The 26,047-nt window shown below is 45.5% G+C and overlaps 1 protein-coding gene across 1 annotated transcript in view; it reads left to right on the top strand.

Annotated features, from left to right (window-relative positions):
* Positions 1-26,047, top strand: part of SPAG16 (sperm associated antigen 16) — a 932,486-nt gene that overhangs the window by 128,367 nt on the left and 778,072 nt on the right. Inside the window, 1 exon segment of the mRNA XM_030210425.1 lies at positions 20,120-20,268. Coding sequence (XP_030066285.1) covers positions 20,120-20,268 — 149 coding nt within the window.

The following is a 26,047-nucleotide window of genomic DNA, read 5'->3' as shown; positions in this document are numbered from 1 at the left end:
CCAAACCTCCAAATTGCCCACCGGGAGCTCAATGCTACAGCTTCCAGCACAAGCAGGTACTTGCAGAGGAACTCTCCGCCCTTCTCAGCGCCAATGCGGTCGAGCCCGTGCCATCCGGGCAAGAAGGGCTGGGATTCTATTCCAGGTACTTCCTTGTGGAAAAGAAAACAGGGGGGATGCGTCCCATCCTAGACCTAAGGACCCTGAACAAATATCTGGTCAAGGAAAAGTTCAGGATGCTTTCCCTGGGCACCCTTCTTCCCATGATTCAGGAAAACGACTGACTATGCTCTGTGGACTTGAAGGGCGCCTACACGCATATGCCGATACTGCCAGCTCACAGACAGTATCTGCGATTTCAGCTGGGCACAAGTCACTTCCAGTACTGTGTGCTACCCTTTGGGCTCGCCTCTGCGCCCAGAGTGTTCACGAAGTGCCTGGCTGTAGTAGCAGCGGCGCTTCGCAGGCTGGGAGTACACGTGTTCCCTTATCTCGACGATTGGCTGGTGAAGAACACATCCGAGGCAGGAGCTCTACAGTCCATGCAGATGACTATTTGCCTCCTGGAGCTACTGGGGTTTGTGATAAATTATCCAAGGTCCCATCTTCTCCCAGTACAGAGACTCGAATTCATAGGAGCTCTGCTGGATTCTCGGACGGCTTGTGCCTATCTCCCAGAGACGAGAGCCAACAACTTGTTGTCCCTCGTCTCGCGGGTGCGAGCGTCCCAGCAGATCACAGCTCGGCAGATGTTGAGATTGCTGGGCCACATGGCCTCCACAGTTCATGTGACTCCCATGGCCCGCCTTCACATGCGATCTGCTCAATGGACCCTAGCTTCCCAGTGGTTTCAGGCTGCTGGGGATCTAGAAGACGTAATCCACCTGTCCACGAGTTTTCTCGAATCCCTGTATTGGTGGACGATTTGGTCCAATCTGACTCTGGGACGCTTTTTCCAAATTCCTCAGCCACAAAAAGTGCTGACTACGGATGCGTCTCTCCTGGGGTGGGGAGCTCATGTCGATGGGCTTCACACCCAGGGAAGCTGGTCCCTCCAGGAATGCGATCTGCAGATCAATCTCCTGGAGTTACGAGCGGTCTGGAACGCTCTGAAGGCTTTCAGAGATCGGCTGTCCCACTAAATTATCCAAATTCAGACAGACAACCAGGTTGCCATGTATTACATCAACAAGCAGGGGGGCACCGGATCTCGCCCCCTGTGTCAGAAAGCCGTCAGCATGTGGCTCTGGGCTCGCCGTCACGGCATGGTGCTCCAAGCCACTTATCTGGCAGGCGTAAACAACAGTCTGGCCGACAGGTTGAGCAGGATTATGCAACCTCACGAGTGGTTGCTCAATTCCCGTGTAGTGCGACAGATCTTCCAGGTGTGGGGCACCCCCTTGGTAGATCTCTTTGCATCTCGAGCCAACCACAAAGTCCCTCAGTTCTGTTCCAGGCTTCAGGCCCACGGCAGACTGGCATCGGATGCCTTCCTCCTGGACTGGGGGGAAGGTCTGCTGTATGCTTATCCTCCCATACCTCTGGTCGGGAAGACTTTGTTGAAACTCAAGCAAGACCGAGGCACCATGATTCTGATCGCTCCTTTTTGGCCGCGTCAGATCTGGTACCCTCTTCTTCTGGAGTTATCCTCCAAAGAACCGTGAATATTGGAGTGTTTTCCGACCCTCATCACATAGGACGAAGGGGCGCTTCTGCATCCCAACCTCCAGTCTCTGGCTCTCACGGCCTGGATGTTGAGAGCATAGACTTTGCCTCTTTGGGTCTGTCAGAGGGTGTCTCCCGCATCTTGCTTGCTTCCAGGAAAGATTCCACTAAGAGGAGTTACTTCTTTCTATGGAGGAGGTTTGCCGTCTGGTGTGACAGCAAGGCCCTAGATCCTCGCTCTTGTCCTACACAGACCCTGCTTGAATACCTTCTGCACTTGTCTGAGTCTGGTCTCAAGACCAACTCTGTAAGGGTTCACCTTAGTGCAATCAGTGCATACCATTACCGTGTGGAAGGTCAGCCGATCTCAGGACAGCCTTTAGTTGTTCGCTTCATGAGAGGTTTGCTTTTGTCAAAGCCCCCTGTCAAACCTCCTACAGTGTCATGGGATCTCAATGTTGTTCTCACCCAGCTGATGAAACCTCCTTTTGAGCCACTGAACTCCTGCCATCTGAAGTACTTGACCTGGAAGGTCATTTTCTTGGTGGCAGTTACTTCAGCTCGTAGAGTCAGTGAGCTTCAGGCCCTGGTAGCCCAGGCCCCTTACACCCAATTTCATCATAACAGAGTAGTCTTCCGCACTCACCCTAAGTTCTTGCCAAAGGTTGTGTCGGAGTTCCATCTGAACCAGTCAATTGTCTTGCCAACATTCTTTCCCCGTCCTCATTCCTGCTCTGCTGAACGTCAGCTGCACACATTGGACTGCAAAAGAGCATTGGCCTTCTATCTGGAGCGGACACAGCCCAACAGACAGTCCGCCCAATTGTTTGTTTCTTTTGATCCCAACAGGAGGGGAGTGGCTGTGGGGAAACGCACCATATCCAATTGGCTAGCAGATTGCATTTCCTTCACTTACGCCCAGGCTGGGCTGGCTCTTGAGGGTCATGTCACGGCTCATAATGTTAGAGCCATGGCAGCGTCGGTAGCCCACTTGAAGTCAGCCATTATTGAAGAGATTTGCAATGCTGCGACGTGGTCATCTGTCCACACATTCACATCTCATTGCTGCCTGCAGCAGGATACCCGACGCGACAGTTGGTTTGGGCAGTCAGTGCTTCAGAATCTGTTTTGGGTTTAGAATCCAACTCCACCCCCCTAGGCCCATGTTTTATTCTGTTCCAGGCTACACTCTCTGTTAGTTGGATAATTTGTTAGGTCAATCTCAGTTATGTCCTCACCGTTGCGAGGCCCAATTGACCATGTTTGTTGTTTTGAGTGAGCCTGGGGGCTAGGGATACCCCATCAGTGAGAACAAGCAGCCTGCTTGTCCTCGGAGAAAGCGAATGCTACATACCTGTAGAAGGTATTCTCCGAGGACAGCAGGCTGATTGTTCTCACAAACCCGTCCACCTCCCCTTTGGAGTTGTGTCTTCCCTTGTCTTGTCTTGCTACATATGGGACTGACGAACACGAGCCGGTTCGGGCGGGAAGACAGCGCAGTGCGCATGAGCGCGCGAGGACTAGGAAAGGCCTTTGCTAGTGAAGTTTCCGATTGGAGGGGCTGCCGTGGACGTCACCCATCAGTGAGAACAATCAGCCTGCTGTCCTCGGAGAATACCTTCTACAGGTATGTAGCATTCGCTTTTTCTGAGGACAAGCAGGCCTTCATATTCTCACATCTGGGGTGATTTCATCCGACACTGACTAACAAGTACAATAGAAAATTCAAGCAGTGTCCCACTACGTATGCACTGGTGCCTTCCTGCCTGATGCATGAGCACTGGTCCTTAAGTCTTAGTTTTTCTGCAGACATAAGAGAACGCTTTCCCATGTTCTCTCCCTCACACTGAGTTTTGTTAAAGCCTTGTTTGTGCCTTCCCATGCGGGTTTTTTTGTTTTATTTTTCAACCCCTCCTATTTTGTTAGAGTTTTCGGCTTTTCAAGTTTTCTTTCTTTTTCGCGTGTGGTTGCGTTTTTAGGCCGCAGCCTCATCTTGAATTTGAACACTGCCCCTTTTTATCTGTTCAAGATTGAGGAGTTTAATTTAGCTGAGATTCTTTTTTCACAGAAGACCCCCAGAGGCTTCAAGAGGTGCACCAAGTGTAGATGCGTGATTTCTGCCATGGACCTGCAGAATTGGTGCATCAGGTGTCTTAGGCCAGATCATGACCTCTCTGATTGTGATTTCTGTTTAAAAATTCAGGTGAAAACTCAGTTGGTGTGACTGATACAAATGGAGCATCTTTCTGGCTCCTTGAAGGTCGGACCATCAACCAGTGGCATCGACCTCCATGGCTGCTCCGACTTCGGCATCCAATGGGAGTGCACCGGCATTGAGTGGGTCTCCACCTGCCTCGACACCGGTGCTGGTACCGGGCCCCGGGACCGGACAGCATCGGATCCAACACAAAGGATGTGTATGGGTTTGGCGGCATCCTCACTGTCACTGGGGGATCGAGGCTCTATGCATTGGGGGAAGCCCAAGAAGCATAAGCACCGATCTTCCTTGATTCACGGTGCTGGGAGCATCGGGACATCAGATCCTCTAATACCTGAGAAGTGCTGGCCCTAGGAAGAGCACTCCCCCTCCTTAGAAGAGGTGACAGTGCGCAGGTCACTGAGTGGCTCGGTCCTTGCCACCGGTTCAGCATCAACATCTTCTCAGACTGCCTCTGCCCCAGCTCTCGTGCCTTTACCAGTTCCTACCTTTGATGAGTGGTTACGCAGCATGCATTGAGATGAACTGGCACAGTTGCTACAGGGGGCTCCTGCTTTGGCATCAAGCTTGCGCCACTGGCAGAACAGCCTCAGACCCTCTCCGAGGCTGCATCGGTGCCGGCGTCTCATAAAATGTCAACGTCAATGTCAGGGCAGCAGTACCGCCTTCTACATCGGCGCTGATAATTGGATGTTAACAAGCAATTATCAGCATTAATTGGTATTAATTAGAATTTATGTGCACTACTTGCTAAGCGTATTCTGTAACGTGATGCTCATAAAATCCAAGTTGCAAAGTGGGCATGGAATGGGCGGGTTGTGGATGTTTCTAAAATCTATGTACATTGTTATAGAATACACCCGCTCCGCACCTGACTTAGGTGTCGAGATTTACACCAGGTTTTAGTTGGTGTAATTGATCGCGACTAAATTTAGTCATGTGGACTGGCACTTGGCGTATTCGATAGACCGCGCAGAAAGTTTGGCTTATTCTATAAAGTACGCCTAAATGAAATTGTACTTTATAGAATACACATAAGTAAATTTTATTTTGGTGCCAAATTTTTAGGTGTGATATATAAAATCTAGTCTACTTCTATTGCTTTATCAGTCAAAATGCTGAGCTGCTATAGTGGCACTGTACCCTTAAGGGATGCATCAAAAAGAACTACTTTTGGTCTCTGTCTCCATCCGCTGGTTGATGGTCATAACCCATTAGTCTGGACTCGTTTGTTCAGACTAAAGGAAAGAAAATTATCAGGTGAGACATAATTTATCCTTGTATTTGAAGTTATACCCAAATATTCAGTGATGGTTTTTATCTGGATGTTGGTGCTGAATATTTAGGTATAATGGATGCAACCACGATTATTCAGATAATGATGTTTAGCACTATCAGCTTTTTTGCTGGCCTAAGTTATCTGGATAGTTACCTGAATACAGGCACTGAATATTGCCGATTCCTGGGTAACTCTTGTCTTTTCCCAGTCTCTGCCTCTGGACCCACCCTACTGGATAGCTGCACTATCTAAATAATGTTATATTACAAACATTGAAAAGCTAAGTATGGTTAGCAGTACCTGCTACCCCGATAATTGCTGCTAAATATTGGGTCATATGAAAACAAGTGTATCAACCATCAGTCATGTGGGTGATAACACTAGCACCAACTGGATGCTTTCAGAACTTCCTAGTAATTCCTAAAATCATCTCTGGCAGAGCTGGATTAAGACAGACAAACTAGGCATGTTCAGTATGACCCTGACCACGGGCTCAGGATTCAACAGTGTGAAGGGGAGGATAAGGGTTTTGAACAGATGGAAGTGGAGGTGGGAGAAGGACTACATTTCCCAGCATCCCCTGGTATAGGGATTATTGGCCCCAGTATTCCCCGGGGGAAGGCTCTGACAAGACAAGGGAGGGGCACCTGGAACATAATCGAGTAAGAGAGGAACAACCGCCCAGATTGGAGGAGAATGAGCCCATGGACTGGCAAGCTGCTGGAGAGAAGGGGCAGGAGGTAGGCTCTGAGGAACCCATGGACCTTTCTGCCTGGGCTCATGCCTTGAAAGCTAAACTGAAAAACCAGGTGAACTCTTGGTGTCACAGCTGGGCTGAAAGTGGAAAGGGAAAAGGTCATGCGGGAGAAGGGTCAGTGAAGTGATAGAGTGACCCAGAAAGGGGGGGATCTTTTCCTCTTTCCCAAAGGAGTTCAGGCTGTGTTCTTTGAAGAGACTGTGTGTCTGAACTGAGTGCTAAGGCATTAAGCACTGTGGATTTTGAACTGTTGGGAAAACAAACCTTCTTTTGGGTGGGGGAGGGGAAGGTAAGCTACAGTGTTTTTTTCCCCTTTTTGTGGGCTGAGGCCCACAGAACTGTGTGTTTTGAACTGTTTGCAGAAACCCCGTGGGATTCTTTTTGGGGTGTGAAGTTGGACTACAGAGGAACCTATCTGTGGGGACTGTTAATTTGGCTCCAACTGATTTGTGCAGCAGCTGGAAGGGAACGTGTTTGTGTTTCTGCTGTACCTGGGCCCTGAGAGGAAAACAGGAGCAACTGTTTTGAAGGGCTGCAGGATTCCTTTTGAAAGTTACTGAACTGTGAATCCCTGACAGTAAAGGAGCTTGGTGACTTTTACCTTGTGTTGGAGTTTATTTTCTTTGAGCCCTGCCCTGTGGACCGCAGAGGGCCGGGAGGCTGAGTGGCCAGGGTGGAGGCAAGATCCCAAAGACCCTCGGGCGGAGGGAAGGATCTTTCACAACAGGCTAGGGTTTCCAACTGTCTGGCTAACATGTCTGGACAATTTACAGAGTTTAAAACTTCTGTCTGCAGTTCTCCAGTCTTGTCACCCCTGTGAGTGAGCCTACTCTGCTTTCTTCCAGATTCTCTAGCAATAGAGACTGTAGGTAAGATCCAACTGATGGGAAAGCACTAAGGCGGAGGAGCAGTGGAAGACAGGAATGAAGGATGGGAGCCAGGGGAAAGGACCTGTGCATTAGGTTTTCTGCATGAATTTGGTGGGGGAGGGGAGAACCATTAAGCAGGACTAGGCAGTCAGTCAGGGCAACAGCTTGAGGAGGGGGAAGGGGGAACAGCAAAGAGCAACAGCAGTCCTGTCAGAACAAGACGAGAACTTATTTCTAGCAGCAGGGAGGATGGGAGGTTTTCACATAGCTCATTTGCCCAGATTATTCCAGGGATGATGATGTTTGAGTGGCCATGATTGTTGATGGGGCCAAAGGGCTTAAAGGTTAATTGGGGAGGGTCAGTCAAAAGGCTGAAGGTTTGCCTAGAGTGCCTTTCTTCCTTGCACAGGCCCCTGGGGTGGGGGAGGAGGGTGAAAATGAGCTCTGCAAGAGGGAAGTCAGTGAAGGGGGAAAAGGATCCTGAGAAAGGATAGAAATGGGAGTGAGATGAAAGGAGGCAGGAGCCGCTACAGACTGAGGAAAAAAAGCAGTCAATAACTGTAAAGAACTTTATATGATGATGAGCACAGCTGATGGTGGGGAGAAAGAGTCACTCAGGCCCAGATGCACAAAACCTAACGAGCTAGCAACGTGGTTTTTATACCAGTTCTAGCCGGTTTAGCAAGCAAGGAGTAAAATGAGGCATGCACAAAAGGGCTCTCCAAGTGCTTTTCCTATCATGATAGCAGCTAATGAAAATGGAATGCAAAGCTATTATAATGAGCTAATTACTATACAAATATGTATGCAAGGCGATGCACAACCGTTTTCCATCCCGATGCACAAAAGCAGTCCCTTGCTTAACCATGGAAAAGCTAACGGGTGGTCAGGCGCTGTCGGTACTGCATATGACAGCCCCTCAGACTTCAGCAATCCTGTATTAAGAGTTGGTTAAACTGACCTTCTGTTGTGCTTCTTTGCTGCTGCTAATGACAGCCTAGTGGAGACATTTTCTGGAGTATTATGTTCAGTTCTGGTCGCCTCATCTCAAAAAAGATATAACGGAATTGGAGAAGGTGCAGAGAAGGGCGACAAAAATGATAAAAGGGATGGGACAACTACCCTATGAGGAGAGGTTAAGACGGCTAGGACTCTTTAGCCTGGAGAAAAGGCAGCTGAGGGGTGATATGATAGAGGTCTACAAAATAATGAGTGGGGTAGAGCGGACAGATGTGAAGCGTTAGTTTACACTTTCTAACAATATTAGAACCAGAGGACACAAGATGAAATTAGAATGTGGTAGGTTTAAAACAAATCGGAGAAAGTTTTTCTTTACTCAGTGCGTAGTTAGACTCTGGAACTCATTGCCGGAGAAGGTAGTGACCTTTGCTGAGTTTAAAGGGGGTCTGGACAGATTCCTGAAGGAAAAGTCCATTGATCATTATTAAATTTTGGGTTTTTGCCAGGTTCTTGGGGCCTGGATTGGCCGCTGTCAGAGACAGAGTGCTGGGCTTGATAGTCCTTTGTTATTTTCCCAGCATGGCAATGCTTATGTACTTATGAAATCTACTTTTTGCTCAAGGAAGAGAAAGGGGTGAAGGGGAGCAATCCATAAACACTGCTGAAGGTTGGTCAAGCACAGCTGCCGGGCTTATAGTATTGGAGGTCTCCCTCTCTTCCTAAAGTTGAATGGGCTGAGAAGCAATTTGTGCATTACAAACTCTAGATTTATCGCAGCCCAAGTGAGATTCACTGGGTTCTGGGTGGTGATTCCCTTCTCAAAAAGGAAGCCCGTCTCAAGCTGTCTTTTATAGGCATTGGTAGCTCTCAGCAGACAACATCCCCTACTGAAAATAGCAACTCCTTATTTTAGGAGCGTAAAGCGACAAGGTGCACATCACCTTCCCACAAAGGACTGAGCAGACTTTAAACCCTTTAGCTTTTAATCCTTGTCTTTCAAAGGCTCCCCACATCAGCGGACGCTGCAGTTTCTGAAAAGAAAAAAAAAATTTTTTTTAAGCTACCCCAGCTTTCATACACACAACTTGCCTTCGTGTATAAAAGCCGTTTGTAGCATGCGCAGAGCAGCCACGCTTAGTGATGTTCTGCTCTGCGCATGCTCAGCTGGCCGATTGGTTTCCCCCATATCACATGCAGATGAGCTGGGTCGCAAAAGCAAGGAGCATCTCATTTGCATGTGATTCTCTTTGGGAATCCCTCTGTATTTCCAAATCAGTAATGTTTACCGATTTGGCAATACAGACGGATTCTTAATGGGGACCTTTGTGCATCTGGCACTCAGTGAATACAGGAGCAGTGAGCAGTAGCAGTAGCAGTGTTTGTATGTGTATGTGTAAAAAGCAGTAGTATGTTTTTGTTTGTGTTTCTTTGTCTTTCTCTGGTAAGTCCACTATCATATAGAGTTTACCTTTGCAAATTTGGGCCATAGAAGTCCACTAAAATTCTCATGAGTGTACTAAATGGAAGGTATTTTTCAGTTTGGGGAATTTACGCAAGTATCTATTTAATTACCTAGTCAAATTCATTTGAAAACTGTCCTAATGTCGTCTCCACTTTGAATATATCCTTTCGGAGGCCCCAAAGAAAGCTAAGAGGGGCATAATCGAACCGGGCGCCCAAGTTTTCCTGAAGGTGTCCTCGCAGGACGTCCCTCGAAGGGGCGGGGAAACCCGTATTATCGAAACAAGATGGGCGGCCATCTTTCATTTTGATAATACGGTCGGGGACGCCCACATCTCAACATTTAGGTCGACCTTAGAGATGGTCGACCTAAATGTTGAGATGGTTGACCTTAGAGATGGTCGTCCCCGGTTTTCGGCCATAATGGAAACCGAGGACGCCCATCTCAAAAACGACCAAATCCAACTCATTTGGAGGGGCATAATTGAACGCAAACGCCCATTTGTAAAAACGTCCATCTCCGAGAACGGGTCCGTGAAGGGGCGGGCCGAACTGTATTTTCGGAAAAAATGGACGTCCATCTTTTTTTTCGAAAATACATTGGATTAGGGTGTTTTTTGAGCTGGGCGTTTTTGTTTTTTAGCGATAATCGAAACCGAAGCGTCCCAGCTCAAAAACGACCAAATCCAAGGCATTTGGTCGTGGGAGGGGCCAGCATTCGTAGTGCACTGGTCCCCCTGAGATGCCTCTATGCCAGCCTCAAATATCATACCTAGCTCCATGACAGTAGTATGCAGGTCCCCAGAGCAATTTTACTTTAGTTGGTGCTGCGCGGGACCCATGCAGAGAAGAAAAATCGGAAGAAAAAAAAAAACAAGCAAGCAAGTGCAGTCAGGGACGTCCAAATCAAAAGATAGTAAAGGGGGAATTGAACCAGCAACCTTTTGATTACAAGCTCAGTGCTCTAGCCAGTGCACCACTGATTAGATGTCCTTCCCTTTTCATTAAGTCCCTCCAAGTTTCTGTCAGCCAATCACAGCTCATTTAGCTGACATCTGTGTCAGCTAAACAGCGGTGATTGGCTGACAGAAACTTGGAGGGACTTAATGGAAAGGGAAGGACATCTCAGCACCTGAATAATGTGGTTCATTGGCTAGAGCACTGAGCTTGTAATCAGAAGGTTGCTGGTTCGATTCCCCCTTTTACTATCCTGGTAATTTAGACGTCCCTGACTGCACTTGCTTGTTTTTTTTTTTTTTCTTCCGATTTTTCCTCTCTGCATGGGTCCCGCACAGCACTAACTAAACTAAAATTACTTCGGGGACCTGCATACTGCTGTCATGGAGCTGGGGATGACATTTGAGGCTGGCTTACAAGTTGGGAAAAAAGTGTCTAACATTTGGTTTTTTTTGGTGGGAGGGGGTTAGTGATCACTGGGGGAGTCAGGGGAGGTCATCCCCGGTTCCCTCCGGTGGTCATCTGGTCATTTAGGGCACTTTTTTGGGACCTGTTCGTGAAAAAAAACGGGTCCAACAAAAGTGACCTAAATTCTCTCTGAAAACGCCCTTCTTTTTTCCATTATCGGCCGAGCACGCACATCTCTGCTCAGCCGATAACCACGCCTCAGTCCCGCCTTCACCACGCCTCCGACACGCCCCCGTCAACTTTATGCGTTCTCGCGACGGAGTGCAGTTGGAAACGCCCAAAATCGGCTTTCGATTATACCGATTTGGGCACCCACAAGAGAAAGACGTCCATCTCCCGATTTAGGTCGGAATTTGGGCGTTTTTCTCTTTCGAAAATAAGCCTCTTGGTCATTGGAGGAGTCAGCATTTGTAGTTCACTGGTCCTCCTGACATGCCAGGACATCAACCGAGCACCCTAGGGGGCACTGCAATGGACTAACTGATGCACTAACTGAACGGAAAAAGCCCTTCTCTTACCGATCCCTTAGCGATTCGGAAAGGAACAGGCATGCATAAAGGAAATCGCATGCAAATGAGCTGCTCGCTGTTAGCTTATTTGCACATGATTTTCTTTCTAAGGAGGAGGAAGCCAGTGCAGAGCAGCCAAGCATTATGCGTGGCTGCTCTGCTCTGCGCATGCCAAAGACAGCTTCATACACGCAGACTAGCTGTGTGTATAATGGCCGTCTACAACCTTAAGAAAATACAAGTCCAGGTGAAAACGTCCAAGTGCTCGTCAGGGATGTCTTTTTTTTTTTTAGTATGGGTGAAGGACGTCCAAGCGTTAGGCGCCTTCGCTATGCAGTTGAGGACGTCCAAAATGTGGAAGTTTCTGTGAGAAGGATGTCCATGCCTTTGCTATGCCTCTGACACCCCCTTTATTTATTTATTTATTTTGATTTTGGATCACAAGTAGCAGCAGTGGGATTTGATCCGGCCACCTCTGGATTGCAAGATCAGTGCTCTAACCACTAGGCCACTCCTCCACTCCACTGCCTTGAAATTTGGCCATCTATGTTGGGGGTGGGGGGCAGTTCAGGACATCCAAAATGTTTGAAAGAAGGACGTCCACCCCTTCGCTATGCCTCCGCTGACACATACACACACCTCCCCACCCCCCCAGGGACCTGCATACTGCTGCAATGGACCTGAGTATGATATTTGAGGCTGGCAAAAAAGTTTTTAAAGTTTTTTTCAGGGTAGAAGGGGGTTAATCACCACTGGGCAATCAGGGGAGGTCATCTCCGATTCCCTCCGGTGGTCATCTGGTCAGTTCGGGCACCTTTTTGAGGCTTGGTTGTAACAAAAAAATGGACCAAGTAAAGTCGGCCAAGTGCTCGTCAGGGACATCCTTCTTTTTTCCGTTATCGCTCGAGGACGCCCATCTGTTAGGCACGCCCCAGTTCCGCCTTCGCTACGCGTCTGACATGCCCATGGGAACTTTGGTCATTTCTGCGATGGGAAGAAGTTGGGGACGCCCAAAATTGGCTTTCGATTATGCCGATTTGGGCGACCCTGAGAAAAGGACGCCCATCTCCCGATTTGTGTCGAAAGATGGGCGCCCTTCTCTTTCGAAAATAAGCCTGAAAGTGTCAGTTTTTGTTGCTACCATTTGAGAAGGTATTGTGACACTTAAATCTTTATAGATTTATACTGCAAACATGTTGCCTGTAAAGCTCACTCTTTTTGCTTTTAATATCAGTCTTTGGGGCACACCACTCTTTGCATCTCCAATCTGTACCAAAGGGTAATGGAGGGTGTAAATGACTTGCCCAGCTTCCATGGTTCTCTGACACGTGATGTAACCACTAGGCTACCCCTTTCACATCATGTGCTTACACTTTATCTGTCTGTCTCAGTGGCGTACCAAGGGGGGGGCGGTGGGTGCGGTCCGCCCCGGGTGCACGCCACGGGGGGGGGGGGGGGGGGTGCCGCGCGCCTGTCTGCTACGTTCGTTCTGTGCTCCCTCTGCCCCGGAACAGGTTACTTCCTGTTTCGGGGCAGAGGGAGCATGGAAACGAATGAAGCGGACAGGTGCGCGGCACCTCCCCCAGCGGCGTGCACCCAGGGGGGGTTCTTTCGCTGGGGGTGGTCATGCTGCACCCGGGGGGCGGGGTGCATCAGCGATCCGCCCCGGGTGTCAGCTCCCCTAGGAGCGCCACTGGTCTGTCTGTCTGTCTGTCTATCTATCTATCTATCTATCTATCACACCTTTTTCAGTAGTAGCTTAAGGTGAATTATATTCAGGTACTCAAGGTATTTCCCTGATTTATGTTCACTGACAACCTTCTGCTCCTTCTACACTCAGAACTTTGTCCTGTAATTTTTCCCATGCTGCTTCTTGAAAGTGAAGCAAAAGCTGTAACTAGAGGTCCCAGCAAAGGGGGAGGAGTATGGAAAGTATGAATGAGACTCTGTAGGGGGAGCTGAGAAACAATTAGGGGGGGTCCTTGGTTTGTATAGGGTATATTTGCATAAGGCCAAGTATAGGGTTTATCTGACCCCAGTCTATGGCAAGTGTGGTAGTTCCTTTGCTCCTGTGATCATACAATATGTCTCAGTTCATAATTTCTGATCAGTTCTTAATATGTTCTCTGAGTTCTTTATATCTCCTGCTCTTTATTGCTGTTAAAAAAAATCATTAAGGCCCCCTTTTACAAAGCTGCGCTAGCGGCTGCAGTGCAGCAATGCCAACATAGCCCATTCAAAGTGAATGGGCTGTGTTGGCATTTCTGCACTGACAGCCGCTAGCACGGCAATGTAAAAGGAAGAGGAGGTAAGAAGGCTATAGGCTCCATTTTTTGGCCTATATGATTCCTAGTTGGGAGTACTTCATCTAGAGAGTTGCTTTATATATTTAATATTTATGCAATTTCAAATTGAAATTACAAGAATAAGTCTTGAGCCAGAAAGTAAGATGAGATACAGAAAATAACAAGAACAAGAGGAACCACCCCACAATTCTTGAACTAAAAGTCTCTCTTGATCTTGCATCAACGTCCTTCACATTGGGAGTTGAGCAATTGAACTAAGGAGCAATTTTAATAAGGAAAAATACAAAATCAAAGAAATAGCTAAAAGCACATAATATGGCATTAAAGTAAAAGGCAGCATAGTTTCCAGGTTTGGAGAGCAGTGTAAATGAATTAGCCATGGGGTAGATGAACTCAATGTAACTCAGCAGGAAGAAACAGAGATAATTGGAAAGATTCAAAAAAGACAAACTTTCCATCCTTATATTTTGTAATGCATTTAGAAGGGTATTTGAGAAGAAAAAGTAGCTTTAGGTTGCAATAACAGGAACTGTTTTCTCTTTTGAGTAGTGTGTACTACATTTGGAAATATTTGAACTTTCAGACCACAGAACATAGTTTCCATACATAGGAAAAAAGACCAACAATGGCCAGCGTTTCATCGCCTGCATCAGGGTCAAATGGTCTGCGTCTAACTCAGCTGAAGGATCCAACATTTCCAATGAGTTAGACGCAGACAATTAATCACAATCTTAATCTAGATTGCCATGTAAAAAATGTCATAAAGAAAATGTTCTATGCAATGTGGAGGCTCAGAAGAGCAAGACCTTTCTTCCCAAGAGAGTGTAAGGATTATGAGGCTGTCCTACCCTGGTTAGGCCCCTAGAGGGCGCTGACCCCCCTAAAATGTCCAGGGAGAAGGGCTAGGTGAGTCAAAGGGGGGCTGAAGAAGAGAGCTGGGAGCTGGAGCTGGAGATCCCCAGGTGAAGTACTGGCTGAGCCCTTTTGACTTGTGGTGAACGGGGTGCAAGGCAGGGAAGCTGGCTGGGGTAAGAAGGCCCTAGAGTGCCAGGATAAGAACTATGTGTTCAGAGAGCTACTGTGTGTCCCAGATGCCAAGGCTGTGTTTAGAACAGTGAAGAGAACTACTGTGTGTCCCAGATGCCAAGGCTGTGGTTAGAACAGTGAAGAGGTACTGTGTGTCCCAGAGTTAATATTGAGAAGAGACTGGGTGTCCTGGACTGAGCTATTACTGAGCCAAAATGCCAGTGGGAAAGGGCTCAGGGGGAAGAAATAAAGGGACAAGGGACTGTGCAAGAAGAAATGTTTAAACTGGAAGATTGCACTGAGAGGAAGAAAGGAAATGGTTAAGCTGGAAGAACTGTTGAGCTTGTGAAAGTGTTTTAAGCTAAGAGAGGTGTGCCCCATGGGCTGAAATAAAGATTTGTATGGAAGAAATCCTGTTGATAAGACCTGACTCTGTTTGCTTTTTTTGAGAACCAGGTCACCCCGAGTAAAAAGGGGTAGGATCTGAATTTCCATAAAATCTGCATACTAAACCAGCTCACCCTGAGTGAAAGAGGGACCTGGGAGCCTGAGGTGAGAGCTCCATCCTCACAATTCTTCACAATTAACCTCATCATGTTTACAAGAGACATTTTGCGTATTGGTGCAATCATTGATTCTGAGCCATTTGGACTATTGTAATTCCTTATATGCGGGATGCAAGGTACAAACCATCAAGAAACTCCAGACAGCCCAGAACCGGTGTTGCCAGGTGGGCGGTTTTCCACGACCTGCCGCGGGAAATTTTTGCCCGCGGCGGGTTGTGGTTTTTTGGGCTCCTTTTTGGCTTCGGGGCGGTTTTTTTGCCGGCTTTTGCGGTTTTTTTGCCGGCTTTTTTTGGCCGTGGTGGGCGGGGTTAATGATGTTTCTGGGTGGGGTTAGTGGTGTGGGAGGCGGGGTTAGTGATGTGGGAGGCGGGGTTAGTGATGGGGAGGCGGGGCCAATGACAGGGGAGGCGGGGCTGATGACAGCAGGGGCGGGGTTGATGATGTCAGGGGCGGGGTTTGAGTTTGGGCGGGTTTTGGGCTGGATTTTGGGCTCCTTTAGGCTGGAAAAAAATTTTCCACCTGGCAACCCTGCCCAGAACTCCGCAGCCAGATTGATATTCGGCAGGGCGAAATATGAAAGCGCCAGACCCCTTAGAGAAAGGCTGCATTGGCTTCCACTGAAAGATCGTATTGCATTCAAGATACGTACCTTGGTTCATAAGATCATTTATGGAGATGTCCCATCTTACATGTCAGACCTATTTGACTTACCAGAGAGAAATAACAAAAGTTCATCACGCACCTGCTTAAACCTTCATTATCCCAATTGCAGAGGACTTAAATACAAATCTGTACATACATCCAGTTTCTCATACACCTGCACACAACTATGGAATGAATTACCGACCACCATAAAAACAACACACGATTTGACAACCTTGCGAAAATGATTAAAGACTTACTTATTCATAAAGGCGTACAACAAAGATCCCCATAACGATTTGACTCCCAAACTATTCCATTTACAACTATTATGGAACCCTCCTATTTGTTCATCTTAATTACAACCTAATGACTGAATAGCTTGTCCTGATATCATTATGTTATGTTTATCTATCAATCCACGTCCAATCCCATATGATTTACTTATGCACTCTTATTTGTAACAATTGTAAAATTATTATTCCGTTAATATGATTGCTATGATATCTGTATCTGTACTCTGAAATTCTTATTCTATAATGTGTATATGTTGTTGTAACATTTTGTAAGCCACATTAAGCCTGTAAATAGGTGGGAAATGTGGGATACAAGTGCAGCAAATAAATAAAAAACAGAGTCACATTGGCCTATAATTTTTCTGGAATTCCGGGCAGTCCTCAAGGGGTTTCTGGTATTCCGGTTGCTTTCTAAGGGACAAGCCAGTGCAGATTCTTTCGGACAATCTCATGACTATTGCTTTCGTCAACAAGCAGGGAGGCACTTGCAGTGCTCAGCTGGTAATGGAGTCTCGCCTCCTGTTGTCCTGGGCAGAAACACATCATGGGATCTCTCACTATCCAGGTGGATTTTATGAGCAGGAACTCCCTGGATCCGGGGGAAATGAGAGCTCTCCACAGAAGTTTTCAACTTGATAATGAGGAAGTGGGGCACTCCAGTTCTAGATCTCATGGTGTCTCGACACAATACCAAGGTTCCCAGATTCTTCAGCAGAAAAAGTGAGTAGGGTTCCAAAGAAGAGGGATCGTTATGTGTTTCCTCCTTGGGCTATGATTGGAGAGTCCTTCACAGAAGTCTTCTTCATCCAGGCTGGGTACTTCTCGTTGCCCTGGACTGGCCCTGAAGACCTTGGTAAGCAGATTTGGTTCATTTCTTGGTGGATACACCTTTCTGCCTTCCACTTCTTCCGAATCTTTTGGTTCAAGGCCTGATCCAAATGGAGGATCCGTCCCCCTTTGGTCTTATGGCTTATCTCTTGAAAGATCATAGTTGAGGAAGGAAGGTTACTCTGATGCAGTCATTACCACTTTGCTGCAGGCAAGGAAGCGGTCTACCTCTTCAGCATAGGCTAGAGTTTGGAGACTCTTTGATTACTGGCACTAGCTTGTAACTCCCTTAGGATTCAAGTGGCAGCCCTGACTTGTTACTGCAGTTGGATTTGGAATTATTTTTTGACCACAGATCCTGATATTGTTTGTTTTTAATCATCTTAATTCTCTGCTTCTCCATCCTTATCCTGAATGGAATCTTAATTTGGTCCTACACTCTCTTCATAGGGCACCATTAGAGCCCTCACATATTTATTTACAGGTATTTAACGGAGGATTAAATGAGTTGCTCAGAGTCACAAGGAGGTGCAGTGGGAAATCGAACCCAGTTCCCCAGGTTCTCAGGCTGCAGCACTAACTATTAGGCTACTCCTCCATGGCTACATGCAAAGACCTTACCTTGAAGTTGTTTTTTCTGGTGGCTATAAACATCTGCTAGGTGGATTTTTGACCTACGAGTGCTATCTTTTCGGGATCCCTTTCTTTGCTTCACTGAGGAGAGTGTCATCATTTGGACTGTTCCTTCTCTTCTTCCTCTGGTAATCTCTTCCTTCCACTTGAAACAACCTTTGTTTCTTCTGTCTTTCACAAAAGAGGATTATGGGAAGGATTTTGACTTATATTTGCTTGATATTCACCGGGTGCTCATTCAGTACCTGCAACCTACTAATGAATTTTGATGCTGTGATCACTCGTTAGTACTCTGGGTCTGGGGAGGTTGAAATTGCAGGGGAGGGGGGGGGGGGGGTTGTGGCACCTAAGGTAACCATTGCTTGTTGGATTAAAGAATCCTTGTCTTCTGCTTATATTCTTTTAGACAAGCAGCCGCTGGCTTCTCTCAGGGTTCATGCAATCAGAGCTCTTGCAACATCCTGGGTGACATCTCAGGTGTACTCTCTTGATGCAATCTGCAGAGTGGCGACATGGTCCTCTTTGCATATTTTTTCTAAGCATTATTGCCTGGATGGTGCAGCACAATTGGAAGCATTATTTGGGGCCTCATTGCGCTCCTTGGGTGTCTCTGATTCCCGCCCTGTTTGAGAACTGCTTTGTTACATCCCACAAGTCTCTGAATTCACCCACTGCTGATGACAAGGAAAGAAAAATTATGCCTTATCTGATAATTTTCTTTCCTTTAGTCACATCGGATGAATATAGAGTCTTGCCCTGGTATGTTTTCTCTGTTTGGAGTTCTTGTTGCAGTTTCCTAGATGCATAGGGTTTCTGATATTTCATTGATGTTTGATTCTGTGAGGGAGAAGTGCTGAGCTACTGATTGTCTTTTCTGCTTTGCTATGAGACATACTGATTGACTAAGGAGTATACCATCCTATATGTAGCACACTTCAGTTCTCTATCTCCATCTTCTGATAGAAGGACATAACCCACAAGTCTCTGAATTCATCCGCTGTGACTAAAGGAAAGAAAATTATCAGGTAAGGCAGAATTTTTTCATAGTCAACTGAAAGAGTATTCTTTGATTAGTTTTCTGACAAAAGGACAGGTGATCATAATTAAAATCTACATAAGTGGTCATAAATGTGCTTACTAAGGAACATGTGAAGGACAATTAAATAAGGCTTGCTTAAATTAAGTCGCAGTGGTGCGTCAATGTTTATAAAATCCCAGAATTTATACGAGGGATTGGGACCTTTAATTGGCAAATATGCCTAAGTGCTAGGTGCTATTCTGTAAACATGGTGTGCATGTAGCTTAGCATGCAAATGCAAGTAGGCAGTACTTATGGGCAAAGCATGGCTTGTCATGGGTGTTCCTCCTAGTGACACTTGCAATTTATAGGATACTATGAGTTGTGCAAGCGGCAAGGCGCACTGGGCAGCAACATATGGCATATGGCATAAGCAGTCATGTCTAGATATCAGCACACCAAGGATTCTTTGTGCTAGTATGCTATTACAGATTAGGCATGCCCTAATGCCATTACAGATTGACACTTCACGCGCCCCTCTGTGGCACCTATATTTTTGCATGACTATAGAATTATCACAAAAGCTAAAAATATTTTTTTAACTTTCTTTTGTCTATTTCTATTGTTTTGCTGTAGTCCTCTTTGTTGCCCTGCAGATAAACCAAGTCCAGCCTCTTCTTTTTTGGTGATTGGAATTGGTGGGTTAGTCATGTTATTTACCCTTGATGGTATGGATAGCTTGAGAAAGGACCTAGCAAAGCTTGAAGAACGGTCCAGAACTTGGCAGCTAAGATTTGATGCTAAAAAATAAAGGGTCATACATTTGGGCTGCAAAAATAAAGGGAATGGTACAGTTGAGGGGGCGAAGAACTTTTGTGCACAAAAAGAGAGGAGGGACTTGGGTGTGATTGTATGTGATGATCTTAAGGTGGTCAAACATGTTGCAAAGGTGATCGTAAAAGCTGGAAGGATGCTTGGGTACATAGGGAGAGGAATGGCCAGTAGGAAAAAGGAGGTGATGATGCCTCTGTGTAAGACTCTGGTGAGATCTCATTTAGAATATTGTGTACAATTCTGGAAACTGCACCTCCAAAAAGATATAAATAGTCAGTCTAGAGGGTGGCTACTAAAATGGTCAGTAGTCTTCATGATAAAGCAGATAGGGACAAACAAAGATTTCAATATGTATACTTTGGACGAAAGGTGGAGAAAGGGAGGTGTGATAGAAGTGTTTAAATAGCTCAGTGGTATAAATGCACAGGGAGCAAGTCTCTGTATTGAATAAAAAGCTCTGGAATGAGGGGGCATAAGGTGAAAATTAAAGGGAACGACTCAAGTAACCTAAGAAAATGCTTCTTCATGGAAAGGTTGGCGAATTTGTGGAACGGCCTCCTGGTGAAGGTGGTAGAAACAAAAGCTGTAACTAAATTCAAGAAAGCTTGGGGCAGGTACATAGGACCTCTAGGGAAGAGGAAGGGATAGTAGATGACATAGATGGGCAGACTAGATAGGCCATATCGTTTTTATCTGCCTTAATTTTTTAAATGTTTTTCTTTCTATGTCCTTAGAGAGTGCCTGTTTCTTATCCTTTAGTTCTTTAATTTTCTTGAACAAGATGAAGGAACTGAATGATAATATTTGATTTGTAATGCTATCCACAGTTAACAGGAACAGAAGAGAGGATGGGTCATTAGGTCCTACCCAAAGAGCTCTTCTTGACGCCAAAGAGAAAATCCTCCTTCAAGAAGGAGTTGCTTCCTATGATCCATCCAAAGATCCAACTAAGCAAATAGGCAAGAGGTATCCAAAGGTATGGAATTTTTTATTACTTTATTAGATGTTGAAGCTGTTTACTAAATCACTCTTTTGTTATAATATATCTGATAGGAAAAAGGTGAAGAAAGAAAAATTGAGTGGTATCCCAAATATTAATATCATAATTTCCCCTCCTGCTTACTTAACACTGTAATTGCATAAACAGTTGTTCTGCCTGGTCTCATTCTATTCAAGCTAATGTTTTAGCCTAGTGAAAATGTGGGAGGCAGGTTCTGGAAGCCAAACTTAGGTTATTAGATAAAAAGCTCAAATCCAGAACCTTGAGGGTAGCATTTTCAGAAGTACACCCCTTTCCACGCGCAGGGCCTAAGAGACAGGCAAAGCATCGGAATCTCAATGCATGGATGAGGTGATTGTGCAAGGAGGAGGGTTTTAGATTTGTTAGCATCTAGGTAACATTTTGTGGAAGGGGGGGGGGGGGCTATTCTGAAATGATGGGCTCCACCTTAACCAGGGTGGAAGAAGGCTGCTGCAACAGCATTTAAAAAGGAGATAGAGCAGCTTTTAAACTAGAAACTGGGGGAAGGCCAACAATTGCTCAAAAACGCATTATTTGGAACAAGGTATCTTTCAAAGATATCACCATAACAGGGAAGATAGGGCATCCTGATAGTGAGGTTGCAATAGAGACCACAATAGACCAAGGGGCTCATTTTCAAAAGAGAAAAAGGTCCAAAAAGTGGCATAAATCTGCATTTGGACATTTTTCTCACAAAAATGTCCAAATTGGTATTTTCAAAACCAATTTTTAGAAGTTTTTCTATGAAGTCAATCAGAAGTGTATTCCAATCAGAAGGGGGCATGTCAGGGGCGTGTTAAGGGCAGGATCTGAGCATTCCTAACTGTTGGCGTTTTTCTTCCATAATGGAACAAAAGAAAAACATCCAGGGCTATAAGTTGAATGTTTTGGTCTGGACCTGTTTTATTCATGAATAATCCACAAAGAAGTGCCCTAAATGACCAGATGACCACTGCAGAAATAAAGAAGTGACACCCCTTACCCCTTCAGTGGTCACTGACCCCCTCCCTCCTCCGCAAAGACGTAAATGAAACAGTACATACCAACCTCTATGACATTTTCAGATGTTATGGCACCTCCTATTAGAGTAGCATTCAGGTTCCTGGAATAGCCTAGTGGTCGGTGCAGCACAATGTAGAGAAGGTGACCCAGGCCCATAATCCATTCTAACTATTACATATGTGGTGGAAAGTTTCAGTCCCCACAAAACATACTGTCCTCACTCATATATTTCAACACAACCAGTACTGTTGCCTAGCTTCATGACAAACACACAATTATTCCTAATATGTTAAAATGTTATAATTAATAGTCTGACTGTATCATATTTTTGATGTTTTTCTTGAATGTAAGCCATATTGAACCTGAGCTTGTTCGGGGTAATGTGAGATACAAATGTCATAAATAAATAAATAAATATAGGTGATACCTGCAGCTATAAGAGCTATTTTAGTGGTGTATAGTTGTGTAGGCTCACTATACAATATAAGGTAGTAATGGTGAGATGTCTACCTAGGACCTTTTATATGAAGTCTACTGTAGTGCCCCCTAGGGTGCCCCACTGCTCTGCGTGGCCAGTCTACTAGGAAAGATGGCTCCTCTTATGACCCAATGGTTTGATTTTGTGTGTTTTTAACTTGGACTATTTTTTGGTAAAATGGCCCAAAAAGATAGATATTCTAAGCACAACAACATCTAGGAAATGGTCATTTTCAAAGCAAAAAGATAAGACATTTTTCTAGTTTGAAAATGGTTATTTTCATGACTTGATTTTTGTACATTTTCAACAAAATGTCCAAAGTCGGATTTAGTTGTCAAATCGAAAATGCCCCTCTACGTTTCTTTAACTAAAAAGCAGCCTGATTTTCAAGGTTGCAGATTATCACTGTCAACTGCTGAACAAGTTGTAAATAGGAACAACAAACATAGGCCCCTGTTTACAAAGCCACGCTAGTGGCTAGCGGTGTGGTACTGCAGACACAACCCATTTACTTCGAATGAGCTGTGTCGGCAATGCCACGTGGCTTTGTAAACAGGAAGTGTGGCGAAACAGAGGGTTTTCAAGTCTGTGAATTTTATTAATATGTTCATGCAGTATATTTCTCTTGTTTGGCCAGCAGGTGGTGTTCTCTGTTTTAAAACTGTTGCGGAGAAGGCTGCTTTCTTTTCAGTTTAAACCCTTAGAGAAGGCAACCTGCAGTGCCATTGGCCAGATACTTTCAAAGTTGATACCCTGAGCTCTGATTGGCCCTGGAGTTCAAATCCAGCCAGGAGGTACAGAATTTCCCCCAGTCTCAGCTAGGGCGTGCAGAACGTGAACATCTCTGCCCTGAGGCCCTGTTGAAGACCTGTGAGCAGTTATTTTCCTGAAACACCCCAAGTGCTACCCAGGTAGTAACAAAGTGTTTAGATAGTTTTAATATTGATCCTTATTCAGTTACCTGTTATTGTTTGTTGTTTTTCCACCTGTTTTATATAGTTCATTGTTCTAGTTGTATGATAATAAACCCATTAGTTTATTAGCTCTGATGTCATTAAGAAATCCTGGTGGTTTGTGTTTTGGGTCTGTGAATGTTTTCTAGGAACTGTGGGACCCTTGGGAGTGTGGTCCCAGTGTCCTAGAAATCACCGGGAATAGGCTGTAGGTGGGAGACTCGCCCAGAGGCAAGTAGAACCTATTACCTGGGGGTGGAGAGTTGGCTAATATAGAGCATATGCTCAGGTGCTGGCAGGCTGAGCAGTGCTGGGACAGACCCTCTAGGTGGCGACAGGGTTGACCCCAGGTGGGTGCTAGGCAATCCATGACAGGAGGGTTAGTTTGAAATGTCTACATGCAAATGCCAGATGCCTAAGAAATAAGATGGGAGAGTTAGAATATATTGCACTAAATGAAAAGATAGATATAATTGGTATATCTGTAACCTGGTGAAAGGAGGATAACCAGTAGGACATTGTCATACTAGGGTACAAATTATATTGCACTGATAGGGTGGATCGAATTAGTGGAGGGGTAGCATTATATGTTAAGGAGGGCCTTGAATCGAATAGAATAAAAATTCTGCAGGACACAAAAGACATCTTGGAATCCCTATGACTAGAAATTCCATGTGTAAAGGGGAAAAGGATAGTGATAGGAGTGTACTACCATCCACCTGGCCAGGATGAAGAGACAGATGCAGAAATGTTATCAGAAATTAGGGAGGCTATCAAACTGGGGAACACAATAATAATGGGTGATTTCAATTACTCTGATATTGACTGGGTAAATGTAATATCAGGGCATGCCAGAGAGGTAAATTTCCTTGATGAAATCAAGGACTGCTTTATGGAGCAACTGGTTCAGGAACCAACAAGAGGGGGAACAATTCTAGACCTAGTCCTTAGTGGAGCGCATGATCTGGTGCAGAAGGTAATGGTGCTGGGACCACTTGACAACAATGATCATAATATGATCTGATTTGATATAAGCTCCAGAGTAAGTATACATAGAAAATCCAATATGTTAGCATTTAACTTTCAAAAAGGAGACTATGATAAAATAAGCATGGTAAAAAAAAAAAAAAAAAAAAGCTTAGAGGAGCAGCTGCAAAGATCAAAAATTTGCATCAGGCGTGGATGCTGTTCAAAAATATCATCCTGGAAGCCCAGGCCAAATATATTCCATGTATTAAAAAAGGAGGAAGGAAGGCCAAACAACAGCTGACATGGTTAAAAAGTGAGGTGAAGGAGGCTATTAAAATTAAAATAAAATCCTTCAGAAAATTGAATAAGGATCCAACTAAAAATATTAGGAAACAGCATAAGGAATGCAAGTCAACTGCAAAGCACTGATAAGGAAGGCAAAGAGAGACTTTGAAAAGAAGATTGCGTTGGAGGAAAAAACGCATAGGTGTATTAGAAGAATGATGACAGAGGGGTAAAAGGGGCACTCGGGGAAGACAATGCCATAGCGGAGAGATTAAATGAATTATTTGCTTCTGTCTTCATGAAGGATGTTGTGAGAGAGATACCAATGCCAGAAATGTGGAGAGATACCAATTCAGAGAAACTGAATCTAATTTCTGTAAACTTGGAAAATATAATGGGGCAATATGACAAACTGAAGAGTAGCAAATCACCTGGACTGGATGGTATACATCTCAGAATATTACTATTGTTAGTAATATGTAATTTATCTTTAAAACCAAGCATGGTACCAGAAGATTGGAGGGTGTCCAATGCAATGCCGAGTTTTAAAAAGGGTTCCAGAAGTAATCCGTGAAATTATAGACCGTTGAGCCTGATGTTGGTGCCGGGCAAAATAGTAGTGACTATTATGAAGAACAAAATTACAGAGCATATATATAAGCAAAGATTAATGAGACAAAGCCAACATGGATTTAGTGAAGGGAAATCTTGCCTCAGCGATCTATTACTTTTCTTTGAAGGGGTGAACAAACATGTAGATAAAGGTGAGCCAGTTGATATCGTCTATCTAGATTTACAAAAGGCATTTGAAAATCCAGAGTACCTCATTAAAGACTCCTGAGGAAATTAGAGAGTCATGGGATAGGAGGTAATGGCCTGTTGTGGATTAAAAACTGGTTAAAAGATAGAACAAAAGTGAGTAGGGTTAAATAGTCAATATTCTCAATGGTGAAGGGTAGATAGTGGGGTTATGCAGGGGTCTGTGTTGGGACCACTGCTTTTAAATATATTTATAAATGATCTAAAGATGGGAATAACTAGTTAGATAATTAAATTTGCTGATGACACAAAGTTATTCAAAGTTATTATTTTACTAGTAAAAAAGGCCCATTTCTGTTTTAAAGGAAACGGGCGCTAGCAAGGTTTTCCTCGGAGTGTGTATATTTGAGAGAGTGTGTGTGAGAGTGACTGTGTGAGAGAGAGTGTATGTGTGAGTGTGTGTGTGTGTGACAGAGAGAGAGTGAGACTGGGTGCGAGTGTGTGTGAGAATGAGAGTATGTGCCAGGGTCCCCCCTCCCTCCCACCCAGTTCCAGGGTGGCGGCCCCCCCGGTCTGTCTCCCAGTTGCAGGTCCCCCCTCCCTTTTTTCCAGTTGCAGGGTCCCCCCTCCCCTCCCCCCATCCGTCCCTTCCTCCCTCAATTTAAAAACGACAGTGTGAAGCAGCAGCTCCTAGTTTGGCTTTTTTTTTTTTTTAGTGTATACGAATGACGGCTTCGTAGGGGAGTGGAAACAGAGATTAACCAATGTGCTTCCTTGCTTACCTCCCCTCCCTCCCTGCCTCCCTTTTTCCCAGTTGCAGGGTCCCCCCTCCCCCCTCAATGTAAAAATGACAGTGTGAAGCAGCAGCTCATAGTTTTAGTTGTTTTGTAGTGTATAGGAATGACGGCTGCGTAGGGGAGTGGAAACCGAGATCAACCAATGTGCTTCCTTGCTTACCTCGACTCTCGCCGTCTCACCACCGTCCCTCTTCGTCGTCTCCGAAAGTTGGACCCACTGCTGTTTCCCTCCCCCTTGTATTCCGATTCGCCAGTCGCGCCGTCTCGCCGCCCTCCCTCTTCGTCCTCTCCGATCTCCAACAGTCCAAATGTTGGGAAGGGAGGGCGGCAGCATTTTTTTGAGGGCGGAGTGTTGAACTGGGTGGGAGTGGCGTGAGGGCGGTTAGGTTACGCGGAGGGGGCGGAGTGTGGGAGAGGCGTGAGGGGGAACGTCAGAGTGTGGGAGGGGCGTGAGATGGGACGTCACTGATGGTGCCTCGCAGACCACCGGT

The sequence above is a fragment of the Microcaecilia unicolor genome, chromosome 7, assembly GCF_901765095.1.
Source record: "Microcaecilia unicolor chromosome 7, aMicUni1.1, whole genome shotgun sequence".
Taxonomy (NCBI): domain Eukaryota; kingdom Metazoa; phylum Chordata; class Amphibia; order Gymnophiona; family Siphonopidae; genus Microcaecilia; species Microcaecilia unicolor.
Note: the sequence above shows the minus strand (reverse complement) of the source record. Positions and strands in the feature narration are given on the sequence as shown.